This window comes from Rhincodon typus, chromosome 24 (genome assembly GCF_021869965.1).
Source record: "Rhincodon typus isolate 14 chromosome 24, sRhiTyp1.1, whole genome shotgun sequence".
Taxonomy (NCBI): Eukaryota; Metazoa; Chordata; class Chondrichthyes; order Orectolobiformes; family Rhincodontidae; genus Rhincodon; species Rhincodon typus.
This window is the reverse complement of record NC_063355.1, coordinates 13,938,627-13,966,040: the sequence shown is the minus strand read 5'-3', so window position 1 is coordinate 13,966,040 and position 27,414 is coordinate 13,938,627. Positions and strand designations below refer to the sequence as shown.

Genomic DNA, 27,414 nt, shown 5'->3' with positions numbered 1-27,414 from the left:
ATAGCAAAAAGAATTCCGCCACGCAAAGCAGGAAGTAGTTTGTGAGGAGAGAAGAGGTTGGAAATCAGGACTCTAAAATGTCAGTGGATTGTAGAATAATGGTGTGTTGGGGTTCGAATTGGAATGGGGATGATGGGGGAGGAAAATTAGAATGGGGTCTGGGAGTAAGAAAAGAGTGAATGAATACTGTTGATCTCGGTTTCCCCTCCTTATCTTAATGGTTCTTGAAGCTTCTTGCAACACTGTTAGAGAATGAGTCTACTTGCATTTCTGAAATTCACACAATGAGGTGTCACGTGGTTAAGGTTGAAACCTCACTACATCAGCTATTGATCATTAGTAGCTATGGCACATGGAGGGATAGGTTCTGGACTGGAGCCTTCAGGACAATAAGTACCACAACATGCCCTTACCCCACTTAATTTGACTGGGATCAGCCAGGCACCCTAATCCTAAAGCCATGACCTCTATCTGAGCAAGCTGCCAAGGAAGTGCATCCCAAAATTAAGACATTCTTTGCTTAATAGAAAAAAACATTTGATGGTAATGAACTAGGAATCCCACAAAGAAGAAATTGAACTGAATCATACCCTGCTTGTTAGAGTTCCAGAATTAAACAGGATTCTAGGTGAAGATGAAAACCAGAAAGTGTTACATGATCAGTTGACTCACCTCTTATACTGTCCATACAACAACTAATTTTCAAAATTAAGTTCCTAACTTACACTAAAAACTCTATGTTTATATGCAGAAAACTTTACCCTTTTGTTCAGCAAATGATTTAAATCATCCCAAGGTGCAAAGGTTTGTTATCCACAGGATATAAAATGGTTTGAACTGGATTGCAAGGATATGGTCTATTTAGCTTTCTGCCAGAATGATTTGTTCATTTTATGAATAGCATTATTCTAATACAATGTTCCCTTCTCGGATTCATATTGAGTTTTATAAAAACTATATTGGAAAAATTGGGCGATGATCAGATTAGCAGGTGACTGAGTCTTTTTTCCAGGTGATGAATTACAAAGGTATTCTGTATATTAAAACGTAAATTAATTCTTGATTGTAGCTATTTCTATCATGTGGTAATATAGGTACATTGCAAGAATATCAGAAAAGGATGAAGAAACTGGATCAGCAGTACAAAGAAAGAATAAGAAATGCAGGTTAGTTTATTTGTTCTTAAACTTAATGTTACGTTTTTTGTGTGTATTTCAACAATCTGCTGTTCTGCAGTTCCTTGTTATTGCTGTGGCAGTAACAACAGCTTTTAATCAAGCGGTCATGGGCGCAGTGTTGAATGTGACAAATATTCTCGTCTGTCCTAAAGTTTTTTAAATTTGTTTTATGTTGTCAGAGGCCATTTTGTAAAAGGTCAGCAATCTCACTCTCTATATTCCTAAAAGAAAAGGTGTTAGCTCGAAGGCCAGGCCTGTTGTGCGTATTAACATTATTTTAATAAAATCTCATCGAATGAGAAAACATAATAGGCAATAATTTGCTGAGGCAAGACACTGAACAGTGCTTGTTGTTGGTTGTTCATGCCCTTGCTTGTTTACATTTTAAATTTTTGGGAAGTTGCTAAAAGTTTAAGTTGATAGTGGCAAACTGAGGGAACTGAAATGAATAGGGCAAACCTCTGTGTATGCCCTTAAACAATTAAATTGAAGGATTATGAACCGAGTAAGGGCTGAGGAAGTAGTACAAATGATGTGGGTGAATTCCATGTCTAAATATAAAAAGAGGGTTTACTAAAAAGAGGCAGAAAGGAAAAGTAACATCGTGTGTCTTTTTAACTCTCCAACAATAATTAAACTAAAAGAGTGAGACTCCACTCATGTAATCATTAATTTTCCATGCCAGAGATGTTGACTGGAAGTATTAACACTTGTCGCCAAAATGGACACGATTTTACTTTGTGTGGCTGATTTAGTTTCTGTCTACTGCACAAACACAGCAACTACAAGCCATTCAGGCATTTTGGGCCTGGGGCAGATATTGAGATTCCTTTTGCTGAAAGCTAATCGAGGAACAGCAGTGCATCTGCTTCTCCCCTGAAATTACTGAAACATTTGGGTGAGCATAATTAGCCTGTTATTTCGACAGTAAATTATACTCGTTTATTTTGGAAATTTCTTCTGAAGTTAGCAAACATCAGAATTTCATATGTGCTCCGAGAGATAAATACTGACAACTAAATATAGTACCAATGACAATCTTTTCCTTTCTTTTCCCTCCAGAGCTATTTCTGCAACTGGAGGTGAGTGTTGTTCCATTTTTATTTTCCCAACTGAATTTGCTTAAAACATTTTTTTAAATATAAAAGTATTAAGATTACCCTTTCCATTGGTGCCATATGCTGTGTTTGGAAACATCCAAGTGTAGTGCAATTTGAAGATGGAATGCAAGTTTGATTTTTGCTAAGACTGCCCGGTTCCTGACCTCGGCTGTTTTGGATAGGGACTTCAGACCATGTTATGAGGAAAGGAACGTATATTAATTTTGATTTGTTTATCTTCTGACAGCAGGCTATAGCAGTTTTAGTGGCATGGGAATGGACTTGAAAATACTGAAAATGGGGTAAAGATTTTGGGTGAACGTCCTATAGCTATAGCAATGTAACAGATGGGGAATATCTTTACAACTTTGCCAAGCGTAGTTCCCAATTTTCTACAATTTAGGACACATCCAGTATGGAAGATGGAAATTCCCCAGCAGAATTCCTGCCTGGTAGATTCAGAATTGGATTAGTCAGCGTGATGGAAAATAGCACGTCATTAAACTAAGAAGAAGGGTAAAGATGAATGCTTCTAAGAAATAAAATTTGAATCACTTTAGTTAAACCAATTGACAGTATTTTGGACCTGTAGCACATGAGGAGAGGTGGGGGTGATCTGCTTCCATGTCTCTGCTGGTTTTGGGAAGAAGTTAGCTGCTGTAGTGCTCTTGAATTCAAACCTCCAAATATTGATGAAATGTAACATAAGACTTTTAAGTTTTTAATATCTTGCTGAAACCCTTGTATTATTTTACAGGATTTATTTCCTGCCACTTCAAAAAATAGTTATTTTAAAGATAAAAATATTTGAGTAATGCTGGACAAAGGCATGATTCGTTAGATTTGGGAAATAAGTGAAGGTGTGGTCTGGATGATGGAATCTATCTCTCAAAGAACTTGATCTATTTCAGAAACCAGCTGTCCAAGATAGTGAACAAGTGACTGGCATAAATGTTGAAAGTCTTAACCTTTCCTTTGCACTTCAAATTGCTTTCTGTTTTTGAATTTAAGAAAGGAAATGCAAGAGACAAATATTCAGTGAAGGAATAAAAACAATTGCACAAGAAATAAAATCAGAAAGCTTTGGAGAAACTCCGCATTTCTGGCAATATCTGTGGAGAGGGAAATAGTCAATGTTTCAAATCCAGTTCTGGCTCATTGAACTCAAAATGTTAACTCTTTCTTTCCTCTCCACAGATCATGCCAGACCTGCTGAGTTTCACGAGCTTTTTTTTTGTGCCATTGTGTTTTATTCCTTCGCTGAATTGATTTTTAAATTCCCATGATTGAAATATTGTGGCATGTTTAGGTAATACCTGTAGGGGAGTTTCTTTTTACTGTTTCAAATTGCTTATTTGCAACTTCCAGTGTTGAATTAACATGAACTATTACACTGCTCATGGTTATGTTCTAGTGTTTGTTTTAGCACCAATGTACTACCCCTTTGATACAAGATAAATGTATAAACCTATTCAAGAATAATAATCTGGACTTAATTCAGCGAAACCAGCTTGTCCTTTCTTTTGTATGACTTTGCCAATTTTATGATGCATTTTATTTTTTATGCTTTCAATCAAATTTCAAGAATTGATAGCTCAAATATTTTGTTACTTCCTCATGATTTATGTATAGTCTGTAGGAAGGCTTCTAAAAGTTTTGACTGATTCTGGACCTACAGTTTTTCTTTAAAGTAATTACAATGTGGTGTCAAAAATAATAATTTTTCTTGTTCTAGACCGAGCAAGTGGAAAGGAATTATATTAAAGAGAAAAAGGCAGCGGTGAAGGAATTTGAAGATAAAAAGATTGAGTTGAAAGAAAATCTGATTGCTGAATTAGAAGAGAAGAAAAAGATGATTGAGAATGAAAGACTAACAATGGAACTCACTGGAGGTGTGTTGCTGGACTGTTTAACATCCTCTGCGTTCAAGTTGTTAGCAAATTCTTTCAGATTTTGACCAGATTGAATTGTCCTTTTAGTGCATTTAACTTTTAAAAGAATATGTTAGCTGGAAAATTGTCTTTATCATAGAATTAACCTGTAGTGTGCAGCATGGAATTGTCTTCAGAGAATATTTAGTATCCCTGTTTCATAGATGTATGACAATATCTCTGAACAGTTGATTAGGAAAAATATAGTTAGCCTTTGACACTACAGAGTACTATGTATCAATTTATTATTGCAGATTCTATGGAGGTTAAGCCGATTATGACCAGAAAGTTGAGGAGGAGACCCAATGATCCTGTCCCAATTCCTGACAAAAGACGAAAACCTGCGCCTGATATCCTTTTTATTAAATGAAATATGTACTGTTTGGAATGTTCCAGTCCCATTGTTCTGTTGTGAAATCCAGGATTATTTAGTATGTTTTAACTATTATAAATATGTTTGTTGCATTATAATAATTTAAAACTTGAGTTTTTCAGTTTTTGAGACTTTGTTTACTTAAATTCATAATCTGAAGTAAGCAAGTCTGAATGGCAGTAATGCCTTAGCTCCTGTTTGTTTCACTTCTCTACACCATGCTTTTGAAAAACTGTTTTATATCAATAACTGGGTACTAATACCTCTATAGTTTGACAGATATCTGCTGGGTCTGTTGAATTTTCTTTTAACTCAAAAGTAAATAAAGGAATTTGAACCACACTTGTTTTGCAGGTTGTGCAATGGTCAACCCACTGCAAAATCGAGGTTTGAAAGGTTTCTGAAGACTTTTTTTTAAGAAGAATTTTTTTAAGGCGTGTTTTATAAAGTGGCACAAATTCGAAATGCTCTAGATTTAATGTATTAAATGGATGTATTAATTTAGTGGATGTTTATCCTAACTACAGAACATCCTTTTTGTGATCTCCCATTGGAATAAATAAATTAGGTTGCACCTAAACAGAATGGAACTATCAGCACCCTCCCAGAACAGATTCCAATGGCCCAAGAGTTTAAATCCCTCCTAGCTACGTCACCGCTCTGACCACACATCCATCTGCTCTATCCTCCCAGTTCTGTACTCATTTCTGCATGTTACCATGATTAACCTGGAGAAAAGTCCTGACTGCTAATTTCCTATCCAGGAGCATTAAAATAGGTCCCTAAATTCTGATGCAGGATTACATTCCTCTTTCTGTCTTTATTTTGTTTGCAATAATGTGAACCCCATCTGCTGGTTGTTCACCTTCCTCCCTGAAGGTGCTCCCCAGCTTCTGAGTGACAGCTGGCACCAGGAAGACAACATACAATCCTAGATTCACATCTATGGCTACAGAAGTGCATGGAATTCGCTTTGGCTGTACTCCCCACGTGATCTATCGTTTTTTCCATGTTCAGAACTAAGTATTGGTTGGAGAGTGAGATACACTTGGTGCTCTATTGCACTGTGAACCTATGCCTTTGGCACCTGTGAGAAGCGAATAAAGAGGAGATTTCAGCCCAGTCACCATGACTGAGAAGAGGATTGCATGTGGCTTGGTGCTGAACAGGAGAAAGAGCATCCAATAAAGGGGCTGGTGAGAAGTGATCAAAGTTTCTGAGAGAAGTTGGCACAGTCACCATGACTACTAGTTTTGAGTAGCAGCCTTACCGTGATCAGCAGCCAGGAACTGGAATGAGTGACTGAGGGAGGAAACAACAACCAGAGTAGGTATAAACTCGTGAGTGGGGCATTGACCTTGATCTATGATACGTGGTGTCTCGTGGGAGCTACACTTCATGACATCACAAGTTCGAAAATAACATTTTGGTTAGAAAGATTCCTGATTGGTAAGTAGTGGTCAGGTGACTTTTATCTTCAGTTTCTATTAAACTTCTGATATCCGTAAGATGTAAGAGTAGTGGGATAGGCTGCTGGTTGAGTTGTACAGTACTGGAATTGAGAGTAGTACCTAGATTGTTGTTTACAGAACAGTGAACTTAGTTTAAAAACCGAAAGACCAGCAGATGTTGTAAATCAGAAACAAAAACAGAAATTGCTGTAGAAGCTCAGCAGGTCTGGCAGCATCTGTGGAGAGAAGCCAGAGTTAATGTTTCGGGTTGTGTGACCTAGTTCTGTGGACCTGGGTTCAAATCCTCCCACGGCAGATGGTTGGATTTGAGGAGCTGTGGATAATGAGGATTGCCAGAGGAAACGGCAAGGTATAGGTAGGCTGGAGACTTGGGCGGAGAAATGGCAGATGGTATTTAATCTGGACAAATGTGAGGTAATGCATTTTGGAAAGTCTAATGCAGAGGGAAATATACAGTAAATGGCACAATGCTTAGAAGCATTAACATACAGAGAGGTGTACGGTGTACAGGTCCACTGTTCCTGAAAGTGACAGTGCAAGTGGATAAAGTGTTTAAGAAGGCATATGGCATGATTGCCTTTATCGTTTGGGGCATAGAGTATCAAACTTGGCATGTCATGTTGCAGTTGTGTAGAATTTTAGTTGTCATAATTGGAATATTGTGTCTCATTCTGCTCACCACACTACCAGAAGGATGTGGAACTTTTGGAAAGAGCACAGAAAAGGTTTACCATGATGTAGCCTAGTTTGAAGGATATTAACTACGAGGAGAAATCGAACACGCTTGGTTCGTTATCACTCGAATTTTGAAGGATGAGGGGTAACCTGATAGAAGTTTACAAAATTGAGAGGCATGGATAGAATGGATAGTCGGAGTCTTTTTCCCAGGGTAGAAATGTCAATTACGTGGGGACCATATGTTTAAGATGAAGGATTAAAGGAGATGTGAGAGGTAAGTTTGTTTTTTTTTTTTTGTTTACTTAATGTGTTAAGTGCTTGGAATGTATTGCCAAAGGTGCTGGTGGAAGCAGATACATTAGCAATGTTTAAGCGGCATTGGATCAATAAATAGGCAAGGAATAGAAGGATACAATTGTATACAGGTAAAAGATTTTTAGTTTAGAAAGGTATCATGTGTCAGTGCAGGTTGGTGTGCTGGGGCTGGTTTCTGTTCTGTGTCCTTTGTTCTCAGCCTGATGGTCAGCCAGTCTTTGTCACTTCTTACATGCTGTTAAGATGTGGGGTGATGACACCAATAAATGTATCCACAAAATCCTGGAATATAGGAAGTTCAGCCAATTTGTCTACAGTAAACTCACACAAAAGTAGTGTGATACTCATCAGGTAAACAGTTTTTGTGATGTTGATTGAGGGCAGACTACTGGTTTAATGCCTTTGCTCTTCAAAATAACGATGAGAAACTGTTTGAATCCATTGGAGAGGGCAAATGGGGCCTAAGTTTAGCATAAAAACTGAAAGAACTGCGGATGCTGTGAATCAGAAACGGAAACAGAAATTGCTGGAAAAGCTCAGCAGGTCTGGCAGCATCTGTGAAGAGAAACCAGAGTTAACATTTTGGCTGAGCTTTTCTAGTAATCTCTGTTTTTGTTTTTGTTCCTAAGTCTAACATCTCGGCCAACATCAGTAGAACAAAATCAGTGCTACACTGGAGTGTCAAGTACTTGAGTGGGACCTGAATCCATGACTCGTTGGTGATTTTGTTACCAGTTGAGTCACTGCTGACACATGAAAGAACTTCTTCAAGGATCAGGGTATCTTTAAAATTTGATGTTTTGATATCCATGTAAGGCATAGGAATTGTTTTTCTCTTTTCCTTAACGAAAAATACCGCAGTTAAATTATTTGTTAACAGATGAACAGATTATGGAGGATCTACGAACTCTTAATAAGGTGATTTACATTGGCCCTTTGGAGATAAGGGGCCAAAGTTACTATATTTAACTTTTTGCTTTCACAAGATTACATGTGTATGACATCTTGCATAGACATGGAGCGTGATGGGCTTTTTATTATCCATATTGTGCCAATGATCGAAGTAAACACTGACAGCAAATAATTTTGCTTATTAATATATGTGTAATGCTGTTCAAAGTAGAAAATACATAAGAAAGAACTGTCTCTACACTATAATAATTTTACTATGAGCTTAGATCTGTTCTTCCACGAATGTCTGTATTATATGATATTTTTACCTTGCAGCTGATGAATATCCTCCATAGAAGACAGGGGCCACTGTATCTCAGTATCTGTAACTTGTTAAATGTGCTCACAGTTCTTAGTTGGAGACTGATCGTGATTTTATTTCTCTACTGCTTTTTAATACATGGAAGCAGGTCCTACTGAGACCCTGTGTTTGGGCTAGATTCCCCTCAACACTCAAGCATGATCCAGACCCATTAATCACTGGTTTATTCTCAGCCATTGCAATCCTCTGTGTTAATGAGGATACGCAATAATTGGCAAGCTGGGTTGGGAGGAATTTTTGGTGGCACTTTAGCCTGAGACTAGGGTTGGGCACAGTTTTGTCTGAATAGAAAGTTTAATGATATCTTAAATACTTTAACAAATTAACAGCTTTGTTTAAGCCATGGTAAACTATTGTTAATGAATAAGATGCACAATCCTGAAGCAGTGACACATTTGATGAGCATGTGCTCACTTAATTGCTGAAGGTGACAGGCTGAAACTGTTTGATTTTCAATTTTTCTTTTTATTCCCTGCAGCTCAAATCTCCAAAAAGACCAGGTAGTTGCAATTTTTATAACCATTTCTCACGTAGTTACCAAACAATTCTTTCTAAAATAATCTGTCTCAGAAAACAGAAGGTAGTGAAAGAGTCTGACTTTGATGCAGTCTTTACCTTTTAACGTTTTTTTTGGCAGCATCTCCATCTTCTCCTGAGCACCTTCCTAGCACTCCTGCAGAATCACCAGCACAGAGATATGAAGCACGAATAGAAGATGGAAAGTTGTATTATGATAAGAGATGGTGAGTTAGGAAGTTTTTTATTTTTCCTATTTGCCATTTTCTGCTGTGGCTATAATTAACAAATATTTTGAATTTTCATTGTTTGTCACTGAAATGAACTGTAATAATATATTTCTAAATATGTGGGATGATGCCTGTTATCATGTTGTCTGTAATTTCCAATTTAAAAAAAAACTTGTGCCTCCTAAATCATCATCACTGTTTTGGCTCCTTTCTTAAAATGAAATCTGATTTCTGCATGTGTAGTAAAAGGCCACTAGATGGTGGTACAAACCCACTGTTTCCAAATTTTCACCTTGGCCTCTTTAGCTTCCTGTCCATGGTTAAAATTCGTTGAAACAGTTGCCTGAGTACTCTAATTGTTTTCTCCCAAGAACATTGACGTGTGCAAATCCATGTTTCAGTGATCAGATGTATAAATTACCTGGTCCGATGTGATAGAAAAGAAAAAGCCACTAAGAAATGATTAATGCATCAGCATAATAATAAAGTAACTACTTTAATGGTGAGATTCTGGACATAATGGTTATTTAATTGCTTCTCTGAATTGATTAACTTAAGTGGAAGTTCTCCTAGAGATAATTCGATGGTTTGGAGAGAAAACATGAACAGTTTTACCAGATCACCATTATACATAAATATTTTCTAATCCATCTGCCATAATTTTTTTCAGATAGAATATTGGCATAAAGGGTAGCTATCCTATTGCATTCCAGTCTCTTCTAAATGTGTCTGTACCAATGGTTCGATGTTACCATTTATAAAGTATTCTAGGCATGTTTTCCCAAATGTAATATTAAAAGATGTCACTTGTCTATTTTGTATTTTCCTTAAGCACTTTATTTATTTGATGTAAATTAAACATAGGAATTGGAAGTAGGACATTCATCCCTTTTGAAGCTGCTCTACCTTGAATAAGATCGTGGCTGATTTGATGTGATATCACCTCCAGTTTCCTGTCTGCGCCCCATAACCCTTGGCTCCTTTTGTCTGTCAAAAATCTACCTAACTCAGTATTGAATAATTGAAGTGTTTCCTGAGCCACTGCTACATTTTGAGGAAAGGATTTCTATATACTAATGAAAAAGAGTTCTCTTAGCCTCTGTGTTAAGAGGGAGATCTCGTATCTTCATACTGTCTCCGCTAGTTCTAGTTTTCCCCTACATAAGGAAACATCTTCTAGGTATCTTCAGGTCTACTTCCTAAGTCCTCAAGGTCTATTTCTATAATTTTAATGTAATAAGATTACCTGTTATACTTAAAAACTCCAGTCAGTTTAGGTCCAACCTGTTCAACCTTCCTTCATAAGCCCTTAAGTACAGGAATGAGTTGGCTGAGCCTTCTCTAAATGTATTCTTTATTCTTTCATGAAATGTGGTGGTGGGAGGAATCACTGACAAGACCATCATTTGTTGCCTGTACCTAATTGCTATTGAACGGTGTGGCTTGCTAGGCCATTTGAGGTCAATTAAGAATCAACTACATTGCAGTGGGTCTGGACTCCCATGTCAGATATCCTTCTGAGAAGGCCATTAGTGATCCAGATGGATTTTTGTGACAGTCACCGTTGTGGCACCTTGCTGAAACCAACTCAAAATTCGAATTTCTTAATTGAATTTAAATTCCATCAGCTGCTGTGGTGGAATTTGAGCACATCCCTTAGCATTAGTCTGGGCCTCTGGATTGCTAGTCCAATGACAATTATGACTATGTCATCACTTCTAATGCATTTATATCCCTTTTCAAATAAGGAGACCAGAATCATAACCAATACTTCGGATGGGCTCTCACCAAGTCACTATACAGCTAGAGTAAACCTGATACATGTACGCACTACTACATTGTCCTTTGGGCTTTGACTGAATAACATCAGGGATATATTGACGGAAGTTTTAGTTAGAAGCTGAACTGATTCTCGTAATGACTAATTATCTTTATCTTTAAATTGCTAATTTTAAGTATTTCTCCCATTACCTAATTGACTGGTGCACTTTCATAAAGTAAGGTTGGTTTGTATAATATTCAAATAGTATCCAAGTCTAAAGATAGCATCAGAAGTTAGAATGTTTGCATTGTAGGTAATAGTTAGCAATGTTTCAGAAAGCAGTACATTGAGTTGTACTGCTGTTACAGGAAAGAGCAGCCTTGCACAAGAATTAAACCGTCATACCTGTTAGGCAAATTGCTCATTTGGTGTGTATTGTGATCAGCCTGTAAAGTCTGAACTGACAAACATTCTTTCAATGCTCAGCCCCAATGTTTACATAATTAGAGCTAAACTTTAATGCACTAAAGTAGTACTATTAGCAGTGACTTAGTTAATGAATAAACAAAATAAGTGTATACCATTACACGGAGCTATCCTTGATTGGAAACCTTTTGCTCTAGATCACATTTTGCACACTTTGTTCATCTTCATTTTTTTCCAGTTGGGGGCAGCAAATTACTTCGACTTCCTCCATCTGTATTCCCAAATTTCCTGGTATTGAATTTAAGCCCTTTAGGTTTTTCAGGTTTGTTCCCATCACTTCCAGTTTTTTTTTCTCCATATGGTAATTTACATAAACGGACCTTTAGTAACATGTAAAGATACTGATTTACTTCAGCTTGGACCTCTATGTCAAAAATAACATGCAAGTTAGCCCATTGCTAGAAAGCCCATTTCCTGCCCTCGCTTATAACCATCCTGTCTCAGCAGGCATCACTTCCACATCTTTCGCTGTCTTCCATCATCAGTTTTGCTCTTCTCTCCAATTTCTGTCTTCTCTCGAATTTCTCTCTCTGGGATTCTGAATTCCAGTTCATCCCTGGTTGGAACACTTCAGTAGCTTCCTTTGTAATGTGGCTGGATACCCAAGTCTAACTTCCGTGATGTTACTGACTGATCATTTCCCGATGCTGTGCATCGTTGTAACATTTTCTAATTTGGCCTTCTCGTCTTTCCTTCTTTTATCTTACTCAGGATAAAATTGGATGGGAGGTGGTGGGCTTGTGCTTAAATGGTGACGTCTTTACCTTTAGACCTGGAGTTCCAAGTTCACGTCCTACATGTCCCAGAAGTGTGTATGAACATGTCTGAATAAGTTGATTCAAAATATTTAAAATTGAAATAATGCTTAGTGGTCTTGTATTTGGCACTCAGCATGTCCAACTAATTGAGAGATGCTTTAAAAAAAAAATTGAATATTGAGCTATTTAGATGAAACAAAATTCAGATGAGAAGATGAGAAGATTAATACTGCAGGTATAAAATTGCTTCTGAGACTGGCTTTATTACTGATTTTTTTTTTTGGATCATAACAAGTGAGTGAAAAATTTAAGATGGCTGGCCGAAGAAGATTTGTATTCTTGCATATTTAAGAAAATTATAAATTTTAGTTATTGAAGTCTCATCAGCTCATGGCTGGGAGTAAAATAGGAACAGGAATTGATCATTTGACCTTTTCAAGTTTGGTCATTCATTGAACTGAATTATGACTGTACCTCCACATCGTTTGCCTATGTTTGATTTGTATCTTTTGATACTATGACCAAATAAACACTTGCTGTTCTCAGTCTTTAACATTTCTGTTGATGTAGTATCCACAACCATCTGGGTGAGAGAATTCCATATTACCATGACTGTCTGTCTGTCTGTCTGTGAAAAGCACTTTTTCATTTCACTCTAGAATTGTCAAGTTCTAATTTTAAGATTGGTAACCCTGGTTCTGATACACATAATTTAACAAATAGCTCCTTTATCAGCTCTGTTATATCATTTTAACTGGCTCATTGGGTTGTCCCTCAACCATAAGGGAATGCAACAATTTAACCCTTTCAAATTCTGGCTTAATTCTGGTATCTGTTCCAAGGTTAATATCTCCATCCTGAGGTGAAGCATGCAGAACTGAATGCAGTACCCTAACCCTATCACTGATGAGGTCTTACCAAGGTGTAGGACAAATGAAGTATAACTTCATCTCTTTTTTTTTATAAACCGTGCTAAATCATTCTAGGTTTTCAAATGGGAATCTTTATAGTTAAAATTATTTCCTTTAAAAATGTCAAGATTTGATTTAGGTTTGACTTCAGAAGTCTTTTTTTAAAAAAATAATTGAAAGTTCAACAGATGCTCTATTTTCAGACGTTGGTTAAGAACTAAAAGACTGCTGTTTCAAATATTCAGAGCATGAAACTAATGGATTTGTTTTGAACGTCAGCTGAGTCAGACTTGTCATAACCCATTTTGTTATAGTGGTATTGTTAGCAACAAGACACTGCACAATATGATAACCATAACCAAAACTTTGAATATTTGATAAAGTTTAAGGCTAAAGTTAATAACTTTATATTTTACTTTTTAATTGCAACTGGTAAAACTTGTAAGTTGGATATTAGACAATTACGAGACCTTTGGTGTTCTTATATCATTGTATGGGATTAAATGATATTTAAGCCTCGAGTTAGAATGATTACGTTGTAGTTTCAGAACAAATAAATCAACTGGGGATAGAACCATAGCACGTGATGAGTGGAAGGCAGGTGTATGTATGTACTTTCTTAATTTCGCCTTTTTCATGGGAGAAGGATAACGTTTGTAAGACCCTCAAGTTTGAACTTAACCCAAAGCTGGCACTGACTTAAATCAAAGCGCTTATTAACCTATCTGGTTGTGACATACATGACGGAGATTGACAATATGGAAGCATCTGAATAGTCAGCAATTCAGATTAACTCAGTTCGGTGACTTAAAGAGAGATGCTCTGTTTCTAGGTGACAAAACTAAGTATTTCCACTCCATTCCAAATTACTTCCTTCTAAAGTGGCTGGATGTTGATATCTGTAATGCTGTTGACTGATCTGTTCCCACCTTGTGCATCATTGTGACATTCTTTGTCAGGCTGCCTCACATTTTTCTTCTTTTCTCTTGAACATCAAATGTGAAAACTAATCTTCCAACTTGTGTAATACGTCCACTCCATTATTTGGGCTGAAATACTGAAGGATGAAATTGAAAGACACTTAAAGTTCAGGAGTCTAAGATTATTAACGTGCCCAGAAATGCGGCATTGTTTATTTAAAACACTGCTCATCCACATCAGTGATGGGGGCTTAGGGAGGTTGTCTCCATATTTGAGTTTACTGTTGAATATATTCCCTTAATAAATGGTACAGATTGTTTAAAGGATGATTTAATTTTGGTTATTACTTTCATTAAGCTGGATGATATAGGCAACTACACTGTGTGTTTCTGTAACCAAACTTGGGGAAGAATGAAAGGTGACTTTGTGATTTGATATCCTGTAATCATGTCTTCAGAGAGCCTTGGCGTTCTTCACAAGCCATTGACTGTTTTAAAGTGCAGTTACTGTGGTCATGCAGACATGTAAACAGCAATGAGTTGAATAATTAGTTTATCTGGATTTTCTTTTACAATAGCTGAGTGGGAATGTTAGCAAGAGAGGAATATCCTCATTGGTCCTCTTTGAATAAGTTACTGAGGACTACGAGGGATGGACAATAAATGCTGGCCAGCCAGCAAAATCCATATCCTGTGAGAGAATATATAAACAAGCTCTGCAACCTCTCGATTTTCACCTGACCAAACAGAATAGACAAAGTCTTTAATTTCATCTTATCCAAAGGGACAGAGTCCATGACAATGCAGTACTTGCTTGCTACTGCACTGATGTACTTGCCTTGGTAATGAGTTTAGGCCTGGGAATTGGGTGTGAAAAAGAATATTGCTTTTAACTGCAATAATGTGAAGCGTGCTTACAAATGTTTTCATTCCTTTTATAGGTATCACAAAAGTCAGGCTATCTATCTGGAATCCAAGGATAATACGAAGATTAGTTGTGTAATTAGCTCAGTTGGAACGAATGAGGTATTATTATTTCTTCTGAACAGTGTGCCTTAATACTTTAGCGTTCTGACAGATATTTTAATTTGGGTACCTTCTCTTTAAAGCCTGATCTGGTAACTTCACTTTAACAACCCTTGTAGAGAAAGCCAGCATGGAGCGTCTGCAGACCCAGTGACTTAGGGAGGACTGTAATGTTTAACTTTATTTATTTGTCTACTTTACACTAAGAATTGCTGTAATGTTGAACCTTTTAACTTATTTCTTTATTTTTCTATTTTTGTACTGAAGATTTTGTACCTAGGTACCTTTGTACCTAAGATGGTGCTTGGAATGGCGACTTTGTACACTATTCACTGTACTCCTGCACCATATACTTGAGTATATGTGACGATAAACCCTAATTCTACTACTTAAACATTCACTCCCGGTGAACAGTAGCAGCTGTGGAAACTCTTTAGAGATCAACTGCAATAATTCACCAATGCTCCTTTGACAACTCCTTCAAAATCCGTTACCTCCATTCTTCGAAGGAAAAGTAAAAGTTCTCCTCGAAGCCACATCTTATCCTGACTTATACTATGTCACCATTACATCACTGTTCTTGATCAAAGTCCTGGACCTCCCTCACTAACGGGACTGGAGGAGAAACTGTACCGATTGGATTGCACTAGTTTAAGAAAGTAGTTTGCCATCACCACGAGGGAAATTAATGATAGGCGACAAATGCTTGTGGGAAGAATAATCAAAAGATCAAAATGATTTACAGTGGGGGGGAAAAATACATCTTTAATCTCATTTGTGTATCTTTAATCCATTAACAGAATAAATATTTGTATCAATGTAAATGTCAAGATTCAATGATATTGGACATTTTATAGAAACATCCAATATAATAATCTGGTGTCATGTTTTTTAAGTCCTCATCTTTATCAATTGTTCTTATTTAATTTTGACCTTTTGAATTGACCATTTCCATCTAATGTTATCTAAAATATTTCAACTTTTTTTTTGTCATTTCTGACTTTTCTCACTTTTTTTCCATTATTCACATTAACAGGTTTGGAATTTGCTTATAATGGCAATTTGAAGAGACGTAAATTTGTTTTACTGCTAAGTCTTCAGTATATTGTAATTCTGATTTGTGTGGTATTTGCTGTTCAGTTTCAGTGCTGTTTAATTGTTAAGAAATGTATCTTGGTACAGAGGTATTCAGTGTAGGTTTATATAGTGAACTCTTGTTTGCTGGAACAAAACTGATGTAGTTGGCTGAAATTACTAATGTTGATTACTTCTAAGAAAGCATCATATTCAGGTGCTGGTATAATACATTTCTGGGCTTGATTGCTCTTGTATGATTGTGGGGAGATTTTAGATGTAATGATCAGACTTCACTGTTTCTCTGCTCACTAACCCATTAAAGTGAACAGGATGAAACTATGGACCAGTGAGCCAAGATATGAAAATCCCTGCCTAATATTTGTTGCATAAATCCTGTTGATAGCTTATAGATGAATCACTGTTGCCTCTGAATCGGACATTTGAGAGTTCAAATCTTACTCCCAGAGACCTGAAAATATCTAGGAAGATACTTCAGTGCAGGGCCCAGACAATTTAGTTGAGATATTAAGTCAGTGTTTATGCAGGTGCAGTAGCATATTGTTGTGTTACTGGATTAGTAATCTAGAGGCCTAGACTACTAATTCAGAGGCATGAATTCAAAAGCCAAGGTGGCATATTGTGGATTGAATAACAAATATATTTGGTACCTCGAACATGATGAAATATTTCAAATATCTTCTCAGGAGCTTTAAAAAAACAAAGTATGATATGTATCACACAATGACGTTAGGTCAAATGGCCAAAAGCTTAGTCATGGAGGAAGGCCTTACAGAATGTCTTAAAGGATGAAAGCGAAGGATGCAGAGAATTTCAGAGCTTGAGGTTGAGGAACTGAAACAGTGATGCAGCATTTAAAATTGGAGACGTACAAGAGGGTAGGTTAGAGGAATACCGATACCTTGGACAGTAATACTAAAGAGATTGGGAGTGGTGAGGCCATAGAAGCATTTGAAGCATGAATGAGAATTTACAATCACTAATGTTGTTTGGTCGGGAGCTGGTGAGATCAGAGGTGATGGGGAAACGGAACTTGCTGCAATCTAAGACTAGGGAGGTAGAATTCTGGATGACATCAAGTGTATCAGAGTTGATGTTTTTGGATTAATTCCAGTCCAGGTATGTAGGCTTCACTGGGTGGCCCGTGTTTGTTGCCCATCCATTAGCAATAACTTATTCAAACAGGAGCATCGAGGATTTACCATCTCTTGACAACATTTCCCCTCTTTTATTGTTAAAAGAAAATCCAGATAAACCATTTATTGAACTCGTTGCTACGTACTGCATGACAACAGTCAGGAGTGCATTTGAATAGTTGAATCAGGAGGTTAGCAAAGGCATGATTGAAGGCTTCAGCAAAGGACGAGGATTGAGTGCTGTGGTCTAAATCTTGTGATGTTATGGAGGTGGGAATAAATAGACTATCTGTAGTTGGAATTTTATATTGAAGTTAACTGTAGTACCAGGGTTGTGTACATACTGGATTGATTTCGGACTGTTAGCAGGGAGTTGGCAGCTAGAGTGTGAAGCATGGAGAGGGCACTGAAAACTGGCTGCAGTAACTGGGCAGAATATCTTCATATCCAGCACTTGATTTTGAGTAAGCAGTTTGATGTAGCAAGAGTGAAGAGTCAAGAGAGGAGATAATAGGCATAGAAACGTGAAATCTAGATGGAGAAGTCAGCCATTTGTTCCTTTGAGCCTGCTCTGCCATTCAGTACCATCATGGTTGATCCTCTGTCTCAATGCCATATTCCTGCTTTCTCTTCACACCTCTTGATACGTTTAATATCTAAAAACTTATTGCTCTCGCTGTTGAATATACTGTTTATGTGCCCTCCACTGCTGCCTGTGGTAGAGAATTCCGCAAATTGACCATCCTCTGAGTGAAGAAATTTTAGTACAGTTCAGTTCTAAATGGTTGAATCTGTACCAATTAAACTGTGGCCACTGGCCCAGGCTCCCCATCTAGGAGAAACATTCTCCCTACATAGAGTCTGTCTAGCCCTGTTAGAATTGTATCTGTTTCAACCTGAGCATCCCCCCCACCCGTTCTTCTGAGCTCTAGTGAATAAGTGCCCAGTCGAACAAACTTCTCCTCATGTGATCAAGTGTGTGGATGAGGGAAGTTCAGTTGATGTAGTTTATATGGATTTGAGCAAAGCTTTTGACAAGGTTCCACACAGGACACTGGGAAGGTTAAAGCACATGGAATTGAGGGAAACTTGGTGTGGTGATTCAGATACTGGCTGAATAATAGGGGACACAGTAGTGGTAGAAGGCTGTTTGAGTGATTGGAGGCTGGTGTCCAGTGGTATACCATAAGGATCAATACTGGGACACGTTTGTTATATTCGTAAATGACATAGGTGAAAATGTGGGGGGGGAGCGTTAAGCAAATTTGTAGACATCATCAAGATTGGTAGAGTGGTTAATAGTGAGGATGTTGTTACATGAAGATGTAGATGGGTTGATCAGATGGGCAGACCAGTGGTAGATGGTATTTAACCCTGACAAGTGTGAGGTGATGCACTTCACAAGAAGAAACAAGATGAAGGGGTATTTGTTGAATGGCAGGACACTGGGTAGCTTAGAGGAACAGAGGGGTCTAGAGGTAATTATTCACAGATCCCTGAAGTCAACAGAGCACGTGAATAGGATAGTTAAGAAGACATACGGGACACTTGCTTTCATCAGTTGTGGCATAGAGTATAAGAGCAAGGAGGTAATCTTGAAGTTGTAAAGAACATTGTTCAGGTCACAACTGGAGTGCTGTGTGCAGTTCTGGTCACCTTACTACAGGAAGGATGTCACTGCACTAGAAGGGGTACAGAGGAGGTTCATCAGGATTTTACCTGGGATGGAGAAATTGAGCTATAAGGACAGACTAGATTGGCTTGGATTGTTTTCTTTAGAGCAGAGAAGACTGAGGGGGGGATGTGATTGAGATGTATAAGATTATGAGAGGTATGGACAGGGTGAACAGAGAGTAACAGTTCCCCTTGGTTGGGGGCTCAATCACAAAAGGGCATAGTTTTAGGCTAAGAGGCAGGAGATTCAGTGGGGATTTGCAAAAAAACTTTTTCACTCAGCAGGTGGTGGCAATCTGGAATGCACTGCCTGGGAAGGTAGTGCAGGATGGAAACCTTGCAACCTTTTTTAAAAAAAAAAGTATTTGGATGAGTACTTCAAATGTCATAACATTCAAGGGTAAGGGACAAGTGTAGAAAGTTGGGATTAGCACACTTAGTGGTAGTTATGTCAGTGCAGACTCGATGGGCCGAAATGTATGAATCCCAGTATCAGCCGAGAGAGCCTCCTGTGCTCTCCATCCTGTCTATCCTGTATATCCAGTCTTTGGTAGGGAGACAAATCTGCACATAATACTCCAGCTGTAGTCTCACCAAGGCCCTTTATAACTGCAGTAAGACATCCCTTGTTCTGAATTTAAGTTGTCATGCAGTGAAGGCTGACATGCCATTTGCCTTTCTAATTGCTTGCTGTTTCTGCCTGTTTACTTTGATTGGCTGGTGTCCAAGGACATCATCCCTTTGTACATTCGCAATTGTATATTTCCCAGTATATCACCATTTAAATAATACATTGCCTTTCTGTTTTTCCACACCAATATGTGACTTCACATTTTCCACATTGTCTTGTATCTGCTATGCATAGGTCCACACACAATCCCCATGAACCGTCTTTCAGATCTCCCCTCAACTCCCATTCTGACCTAATTTTGTGTTGTCAGCAAACTTGGAAATATTACATCTGTGTTTTTCATCCATGTCATTTATGTATTGTGAATAGCTAAGGTCCAAACAGTGATCCCTATGGTTTACCACTAGTTACACCTTACCTTCTAGAAAAAGATTCATTTATTTCCCTTCTGTTTGAGGTCTGTGATCTGATTGTCAATCCGTACCAGTATATTGCCACCAATCTGAGTGCTTTATTTTTGCCCTCTAGTCGCTTAGTGTGACCTTATCAAAAGTCTTCTTGAAATCCAAATACAGCACACCCACTGACTCTCCCTTATCTATTCTACCAGTTACAATCTCAAAAAAAACGCCAGTAGATTAATTAAACATGATTTCTGTCTCATAAACCCATATTGACTTTGTCTAATCCTGTTTATGCTTTCAAATTGTTACAGACTCTAGCATTTTCCCCACCTCTGAAGTTAGGCTAACTGGTCTTTAGTTCTGTTGTTTCTTTCTTTATTATATACAGGTGGGTTACCTTTGCTACCCTCCAATCTGTAGGAACTGCTGCCGAGTTTCTAGAAGTTTTGAAGATGACCACCAATGCATCCAGTATTTCCAAGGGCGCTTCTTTTAGTACTCCAGAATGCAGATTACTAGGTTGTAAGGATTTCAGCACCCACAACAAGCTAATGCTGTACCATCAGATGATGCTAATCAAGGATAGTGTAGATGAGAAATAGGAGGGGACCAAGGATAGATGTTTAGAGTACGACAATATTTAACAGCGTGGGACCAGGAAGAAAAGCCAATGCAAATGGCTATCTGGTTACAATTAGGAAGATAGAAATGGAGCCAGGAGAAAAGAATCCCAGCCGGCTGGATGGGAAAGATGGGGTGTTGGAGGAGAATGCTGTGATCAACCATTTCAAAGATTGCAAAGAGGTTGAGAATGGAAAGTTAACCTTGATCACAGTCATTAAGAATTCTGTTAATTAAACAAATCTGGAGTAATATTACTCAATGGTGACTGCAAAAATTGTTGGATGACTGGGGGAAAACAATAACTAGTTCAGTCATGTCCTTTGAGGTAGTAAACCTGGCATCCTAATTCTATCTGGCATACGTGGCACTGTAAACCTGTATCAACACAGACAATTCTTAACTGCCCTGTGAAATGGTCACACAGCTAACTAAGGCAGCTCACTACCACCTCCTTGGTTAGATCTTGGCAATCATGCTGACATCTGGTGAATGCACATAGAAGTCAAAGCCCAGTTGTGCTGTTGGGTAAATGTAAATATCCCAAGTTACTGTTCGAAGAACAAGTCAAGTCCTACTTAAGGCTTTGGCCAGTATTTCCACTTCAATCAATTTCATTTATAAAAGGCCAATTATCAAGTCCTTATCGCATTTCTGCTTTATTCTCCTTGCACTTTGTAAATTGGCTGCCATGTTTTCTCACATCATAAGTGTCTCGATGACAGATATTTTGCGATTTGATATAGGTATTCTACAGAGATTTTAATAGCAAACATTTAAATATTAACTTGTGATAATTCAAATAGAACAAATTTAAATTGTGGTAGAAGACCAAAGAAATTAAATAGCAATTAAATATTGAGGGCTGATGCTTGGAAGTTAAATCATTGGGAGCAGTGTAAACCTGTGTATGACAGAAATATTCATCTCTTGGTAGTTGAATAATACATTGGACTGCAAATCAAACTTTCTTGTTCAAATGTATTATGCCATATTTGTATGTTCAGGGATTCATGCATCCCTGGCTGTAGTATCTCTACACGATCCTTTTGTCTGGATGTTCTAAAACTCTGACAATGGACTTCAGTTTTGTACTCCCAGTGAAATACCCCAGAACTAAACACGTGAACACTCTGTTCAGAGACTAGAAATCCTGTAGTGGATATCTTCTCTAACCCCGTAAAACCTATCCACCATCTATAACATGCAAATTAAGCGTGTGGTGGAGTACTTGTCACTTAGTTGCATGAATGCAGCTCCAGGACAAAGCAGACCGCTTGATAGCCACCCATCTATCACGTTAAACGTTCACTGCTCCACCACCAACACACAGTAGCAACATTGCGTATGATTTGCAAGATGCATGTCACCTCACTCGGGCTCCTTCATCGTCGCTTTTCAAGCTCTCAAACTCTACCACTTGAAAGGGCAGCAGATGTATGGGAACATCACAGGCTGCAAGCTCCCATACAAGTTGCACATTATCCTGATTTGGAGCTTTTGCTGTGCTTCACTATCATTTGGTCAGAATCCTGGAACATGCTTCCTAAGTACTTTGTACCTAGCTCCCGTGGACTGCAGCAGTTCAGGACGGTAGCTCGTGACCACCTTCTCAAGGACAATAAATTGGGATCGGCAATAAATGCTGGCATTGCCAGTGATGCACATGTCCCAGAGTGAATGTAAGATAATATTATGTTTAGTGCTTTATGATAACAGCTGTTAAAACTATATTAGTGTTAAAGATATGATTTTTTTTGGTTATTCATCTGATTGTATTTTTGATTTTCACAGATATGGGTGAGGAAGACGAGTGACAGCACAAAGATGCGTATATATTTGGGACAGTTACATAGAGGAGTATTCATTATACGTAGGCGATCTGCTGCCTAGCACCAAACCATGTTCTTGACTGAGATCTTCTGTTGTCTCTCTGCTCAGAGAGTAACTCCTTCCTGGTTTTTTTATATGGAAATCTGTATTAATACAAGCAAACTTAGTGACAGACTGAAGAAAACATAATTTGAAGACACTCTTTCTAATGCTGGTTTTGATTGTGTATATTTTTAAGAATAAAATTCGCCTTTTCAAGGATTTTTCTTTCCTTTCATCTTCGTCCAAGATGAAGTTGAGCATTCTTTAGGGCTGAAAACTGCCAATTGGTGGATCGTTTCACTTATTCCAGATGACAAGATGAAAACCAATTTTGCTTCATTTGCTGGACAGTCTGGTACCTCTGACCCAGAACAATTCAGTCACTTTTTTTTTTGAAGACAGATTTATTTTGTACATGCTGTTTATTTTGTAATACAATGCTTTACCATTGTCACTACTGGGCACTGGCCAAAAACCTGTTTTTTTTTTTGTTGTTGTTTTTTTGTTTTTAAATGTGTATTAAATAACCTTGTTTCTTTAAATAAATCCACTTGAGTTTATGTTTTGTGGTCTTCCCTGTAAGCGTAAATAAATCTGACATGGCGGTGGCAACTTTGACTGTGGTTGGTACTGGAAGCTCTACCGTTATTCCTTTTGAAGTGTTTTACAACCTCTAAGCTTGGAACAGAATCAAGTCAAATAGTTCTATTCTAATTTATGTTTCTAACTTCATTTGCCAGTGTACAGCTCTACTTTGAAGTTGTCACCTAAAAATGCTCATGGGTGATTCAGAAAGTTTAAGCCTCCTCCCTTTTGGTTTGGCTCTCGGGAAACATTCAAATATTTGAAATACTTGTTCTTACTAAAACAGTGTTTAAATGATTTGATTAAATCAAAAATATACTCCGTTTGTAATTTGATCAAGTGACAACTAGTAATTAATGCATTACCACTGTATGGTGCTTATAGAACTGTCACAAAGGATCTGAGAGAGGTTCTGTTATCTGCATGCACACTCTGTAGCACTCTCTTGCTGTCTTTCTTGCGCACTGTCTCGCTCTTCAATTTTTTCCAAAATGGATTTGACATTTGGTGCAAGGGGATCTTATTTTGGGAAGAAAATCATAGCAAACTTAGTTTTTATTTTGGTTCATCGATGAACTTACTGTCTTACTTAAATTGTACTGCTGCTAAATCCTGTTTATTAATGGCACGATCGTGTCCAGTTTGAAATTATTTGAATTCTTCATGCAACAAGGTGTTGAAATTCAGTTGATTACATGTGCAACAAAACTTGTTCCAGTTTGCTGTGTCAGTATCCTAAAACGCCACAATGGATCGGTGATTTAATTAAGGAAATTTGTTTTTGTTTTGTCAGTGTGATAATGTCATCTTTCTAAATGTCCATGTTGACTTTTTTGTTTTTAAACAGTGTTGGAGAATAGTGTTACTGTACACATGACCCATGGTGACATTTGAGTCACGGATGTAATTCCTTACGCATGATAGTTGAATACGTCATGACACATTAATATAATGAATAATACAATCAAGACTGCAACTGCGTTTTATTCACCTTTATCAATTGAAATAAAAAGTTTTTGCACTGCTTGTGTTATTCTTTGTCTATCTTTGACTAAGATAAAGAAATTTTGACTTCATTTTTATAATGGAATATTAAACAAAATCCTCTAGCTTTAAAGATATTGTTCCAACAAAGTCCTCACTTTGCCGGTTTGTTAGATGATATTTTAAGGCTTTGGTATATTGCTTATGAATCCCAAATAATCCTGCTATGATGAAGTAGTTGATACTTACAAGACCCTCCAATAGCTGACTTAAAAAAAATGAAAATGTTGCAAGTTATCTGAGTAGCAAATGTTTAAAGATGATTGCTTTACATTTGTTCAACAATATTACCACTTTCTATGAAAAGTTGCTGTTTAATTTTATCTCTATGCAACTAATTCTGGATTCTTTACATGGGGCAGTGTTCTGTTCTTATGCAGTGTAATGAAAAAATTGAAACGACTACCCAAAAAGCAAGAAAAAGCTTGCATTGTGTAACAGATTTCATAATCCCACTGCATCCCAAAGTGCTTCACAGCCAAAGATATTGACATGAAGCATTAACTCTTTCTTTCCATAGATGCTGCCTGACCTGTTATGTGATTTCTGGCATCTTCTGTTTTCTAATTTCTTTTGATGTATAGTGATAGTTGCTATGTAGGTAAGTGGCACAACCTGTTTATGTGCAGCAAAGTTCCGTGGATACAAATCATGTAAATGATCAATTTAATCTGTTTGATGATTTATGGATTAATTGTAAGCCAGAGCACTAACGCTTTCTAAAGCAAAACATTTCAAACGCAGGAAATGAAAACAAAAAGCTGGCAACACACTGCAATAACTGTGATATGAGAAGAGTTTGACTTTTCATTAGAAAGAATGTCTTTGCATAGTACTGCCTCAATAAGCTGGGTGAGCTTCGATTTTGCATCTCTCTTCCACAAGATACATCTCAGACATTGAGCTGTGCAGAGGACATGTTGCAGATTGTGCTGCCATTCTGGAGCAAAATTTGAACTTTACCTGAAGCAAGACTGCTGGAAAAAGACCTAGCTCTGTCTCTTGTCATGATTGTGAACCTTATCTTCTGCTGTTAGTTGTGGATAAGTGGTTAGGGGTTAATTTCTTATTCCTACACTTGTTGTGGCTTTAAATTAAACTGTAAGATCTCGTGTACTACTGTGTATGTACATTTAACAACTCTTGGCTATGATCTATTAGCAAATTTTGTCCAGGTCTGAATCTTGGGAAGTACAGAAAAATAAATCTCATAACAATGATAGTACATGCCCCAATTATTGACTTGTTTGGCGCTAGTCTATATTTGGTGACAAGCTTGAGCGGTTCAAGCATTTTAGGTCTGTAGATGTTCCCAGTGCTAGTAGTTAGTATCTAGGGATACTGAAGTTTTTGTTTTTTCTATCTAGGAATGCTGAAATTGAAGGGAACTGTAACTCCAAGTAGCCTGTAGCAAGTGTAGATACCAGTTGGACTGTAGCAATTCAAGCAACTGGTTCAATACCAGCATGAGGGAAGTCGGCAATGGAGAGCAAATGCTAGTCATGCCAGCAATACTCCTATGCCATAAAAGAATGTCAAAAGTACAAGATGGGAGAGATGTATTCAGAATTTTTAACTTTAATCCATTTCAATTGTATTTTGCTCAATTTAAAATTGTCTTCCGCATGTTCAAATCTCTTTATGACCTCTACTATCCTTTTGGTAGTAACCTTCTCCAATTCTTCAACCCTCCAATAAGTCTGTTCCTCTAATTCAGATCTTGTGCAACTCCCATTAATGATAACAATGATTTCATAAGTTTTGGGTTTCCCTCTTGACTGCAGTCAGGGCTTTCAAGTAATTCTTTGATTAAGCTTTTTGTCAATAGTCCTAAATATACCCTTTGATTCAGTGTCAGTATCACCTGGTTATGCTGATGTGAAGCTTTGCCATTGTTAATGATAGTATATAAAATTAGGTTGACATTTCATACAAATCTGAAAAGGTGAATGTTGTCTCTCTTACATTAATTAATAAATGTATGCAGACTACAACACTGAGTTGCATTTCTTGTTAACCTCTCATAGACCAAATAAGTGTGGGGTGGAGTTTGGGGGTGGGCATGCTAATTCTGTAAACTAGAGGAACTAGGTCTCTTTATTAATTTAGAATATGTTATGAAAGCTGATACATGTCTGAAGCCATGAATGGTTCTAACAAAGTTAATGAAAGGAAGACTTACATTCGTAGAATGCTTTTCATGACCAAAGGATGTCCTAAAGCACTTCACAGTCATTAAAGAGTTTTTGAAATGTAGTTGCAATTTAACGTAGGAAAAGGGGAAGTTTATTTCCTTTCAGTGAGTGAACCCTTAATGAGATGCCATAAGTTGATAATCGTCAAAAGAAAAAGAAAGGAAGATTTTGATATGTAGAGTTTGTGGGATATGTAACATTCAATTGAACAAAAGTTGATGGAACAGAATGGATAATGGCCTTTAGAAGAAGTGTAAAGAAATGTTTTAAGAAATAAGGTATTCAGAAGGAAGGACAATGGAATTAAATGGATAGTGCTTTTAGAAGATTAGTTTCGGTGTCATCATCTTCTCCCCCTTCTTCCCCCCACACCCACCCACCCCCAACCTCCGCAACCACACTCAACAGTAAGATTTGAAAAGTCCAGATGCAATGGAGTGCCGTTCAGTATTTGATAATCAGCAATGATTTTGATGAGTATTATCCACTAACAAGGTGGATCCTAATATTTCTGCTACATGATTATTCTAATTGGCTGACACCTTACTCATAATTTTCAAAAATTGGAGAAAACATAAGTAGACATTATTTTCAATCAGTTGGAATGTGACCAGAAGTATTTTGACTATAATAATTTTCTTTATTCTGTCCTTTAGTTTCAAAACATAATAGCACGAGTAAAAATTCTGAATTAATTCAAAATCCTCAGAGGAGGCAAAAGGTTAACAGTAAACCTTTGAAGGAACAAAGGTATTCTTAATATACAATTATTTTAATTGACAATGAAACCCACTAATCAAGGAAATTGCTTTTGTCTTAATTCAAAATAAATAGTTAGAATTAATAGAGCTTTGAATGAGGCATCACTAGGGTATGTTAAACAAACCAAACAGACAGATCATAATTGTCTTTCCTTTGTGTTTATAGATTATCAATGTGCATGCTGCTTATCTGCCTGTCAGGCAGTTTTACCGTACGTTTTATAAGTTTGAATATCCCATATGTTCAAACTATGTTGCTTGGTGTTGTTCAGCTGTGGATGCAGAGGCAAAATGCAGCTCTATTAATGCACTTATAAATCTGTCAAAGACAGAATGTTATTGGCTTAACAGGAAATGTAGACTAATGCATCTGCATTCCTTATATCTCAATTGTGTCAAACGACTTCAATTAAAAAAAAACAAACTGGCCCCAGCCTAGGCATAGGAAACAGCTACTACAAGCC

At 37.4% G+C, this 27,414-nt stretch overlaps 1 protein-coding gene across 3 annotated transcripts in view; it reads left to right on the top strand.

Moving 5' to 3' along the window:
- The window catches only part of suds3 (SDS3 homolog, SIN3A corepressor complex component), a 54,766-nt gene extending 30,792 nt beyond the window's left edge, over positions 1-23,974 (top strand). For all 3 annotated transcript variants that reach the window (XM_048611446.1, XM_048611448.1, XM_048611447.1), the window contains exons 4-12: positions 1,095-1,166; positions 2,241-2,260; positions 4,014-4,170; positions 4,464-4,559; positions 7,904-7,965; positions 8,799-8,820; positions 8,958-9,063; positions 14,845-14,929; positions 22,285-23,974. In XM_048611446.1, the coding sequence (XP_048467403.1) occupies positions 1,095-1,166; positions 2,241-2,260; positions 4,014-4,170; positions 4,464-4,559; positions 7,904-7,965; positions 8,799-8,820; positions 8,958-9,063; positions 14,845-14,929; positions 22,285-22,383 (719 nt within the window). In that variant the 3' untranslated portion in view covers positions 22,384-23,974. The remainder of the gene's footprint in view (positions 1-1,094; positions 1,167-2,240; positions 2,261-4,013; positions 4,171-4,463; positions 4,560-7,903; positions 7,966-8,798; positions 8,821-8,957; positions 9,064-14,844; positions 14,930-22,284) is intronic.
- The last annotated feature ends 3,440 nt before the right edge of the window (positions 23,975-27,414 follow it).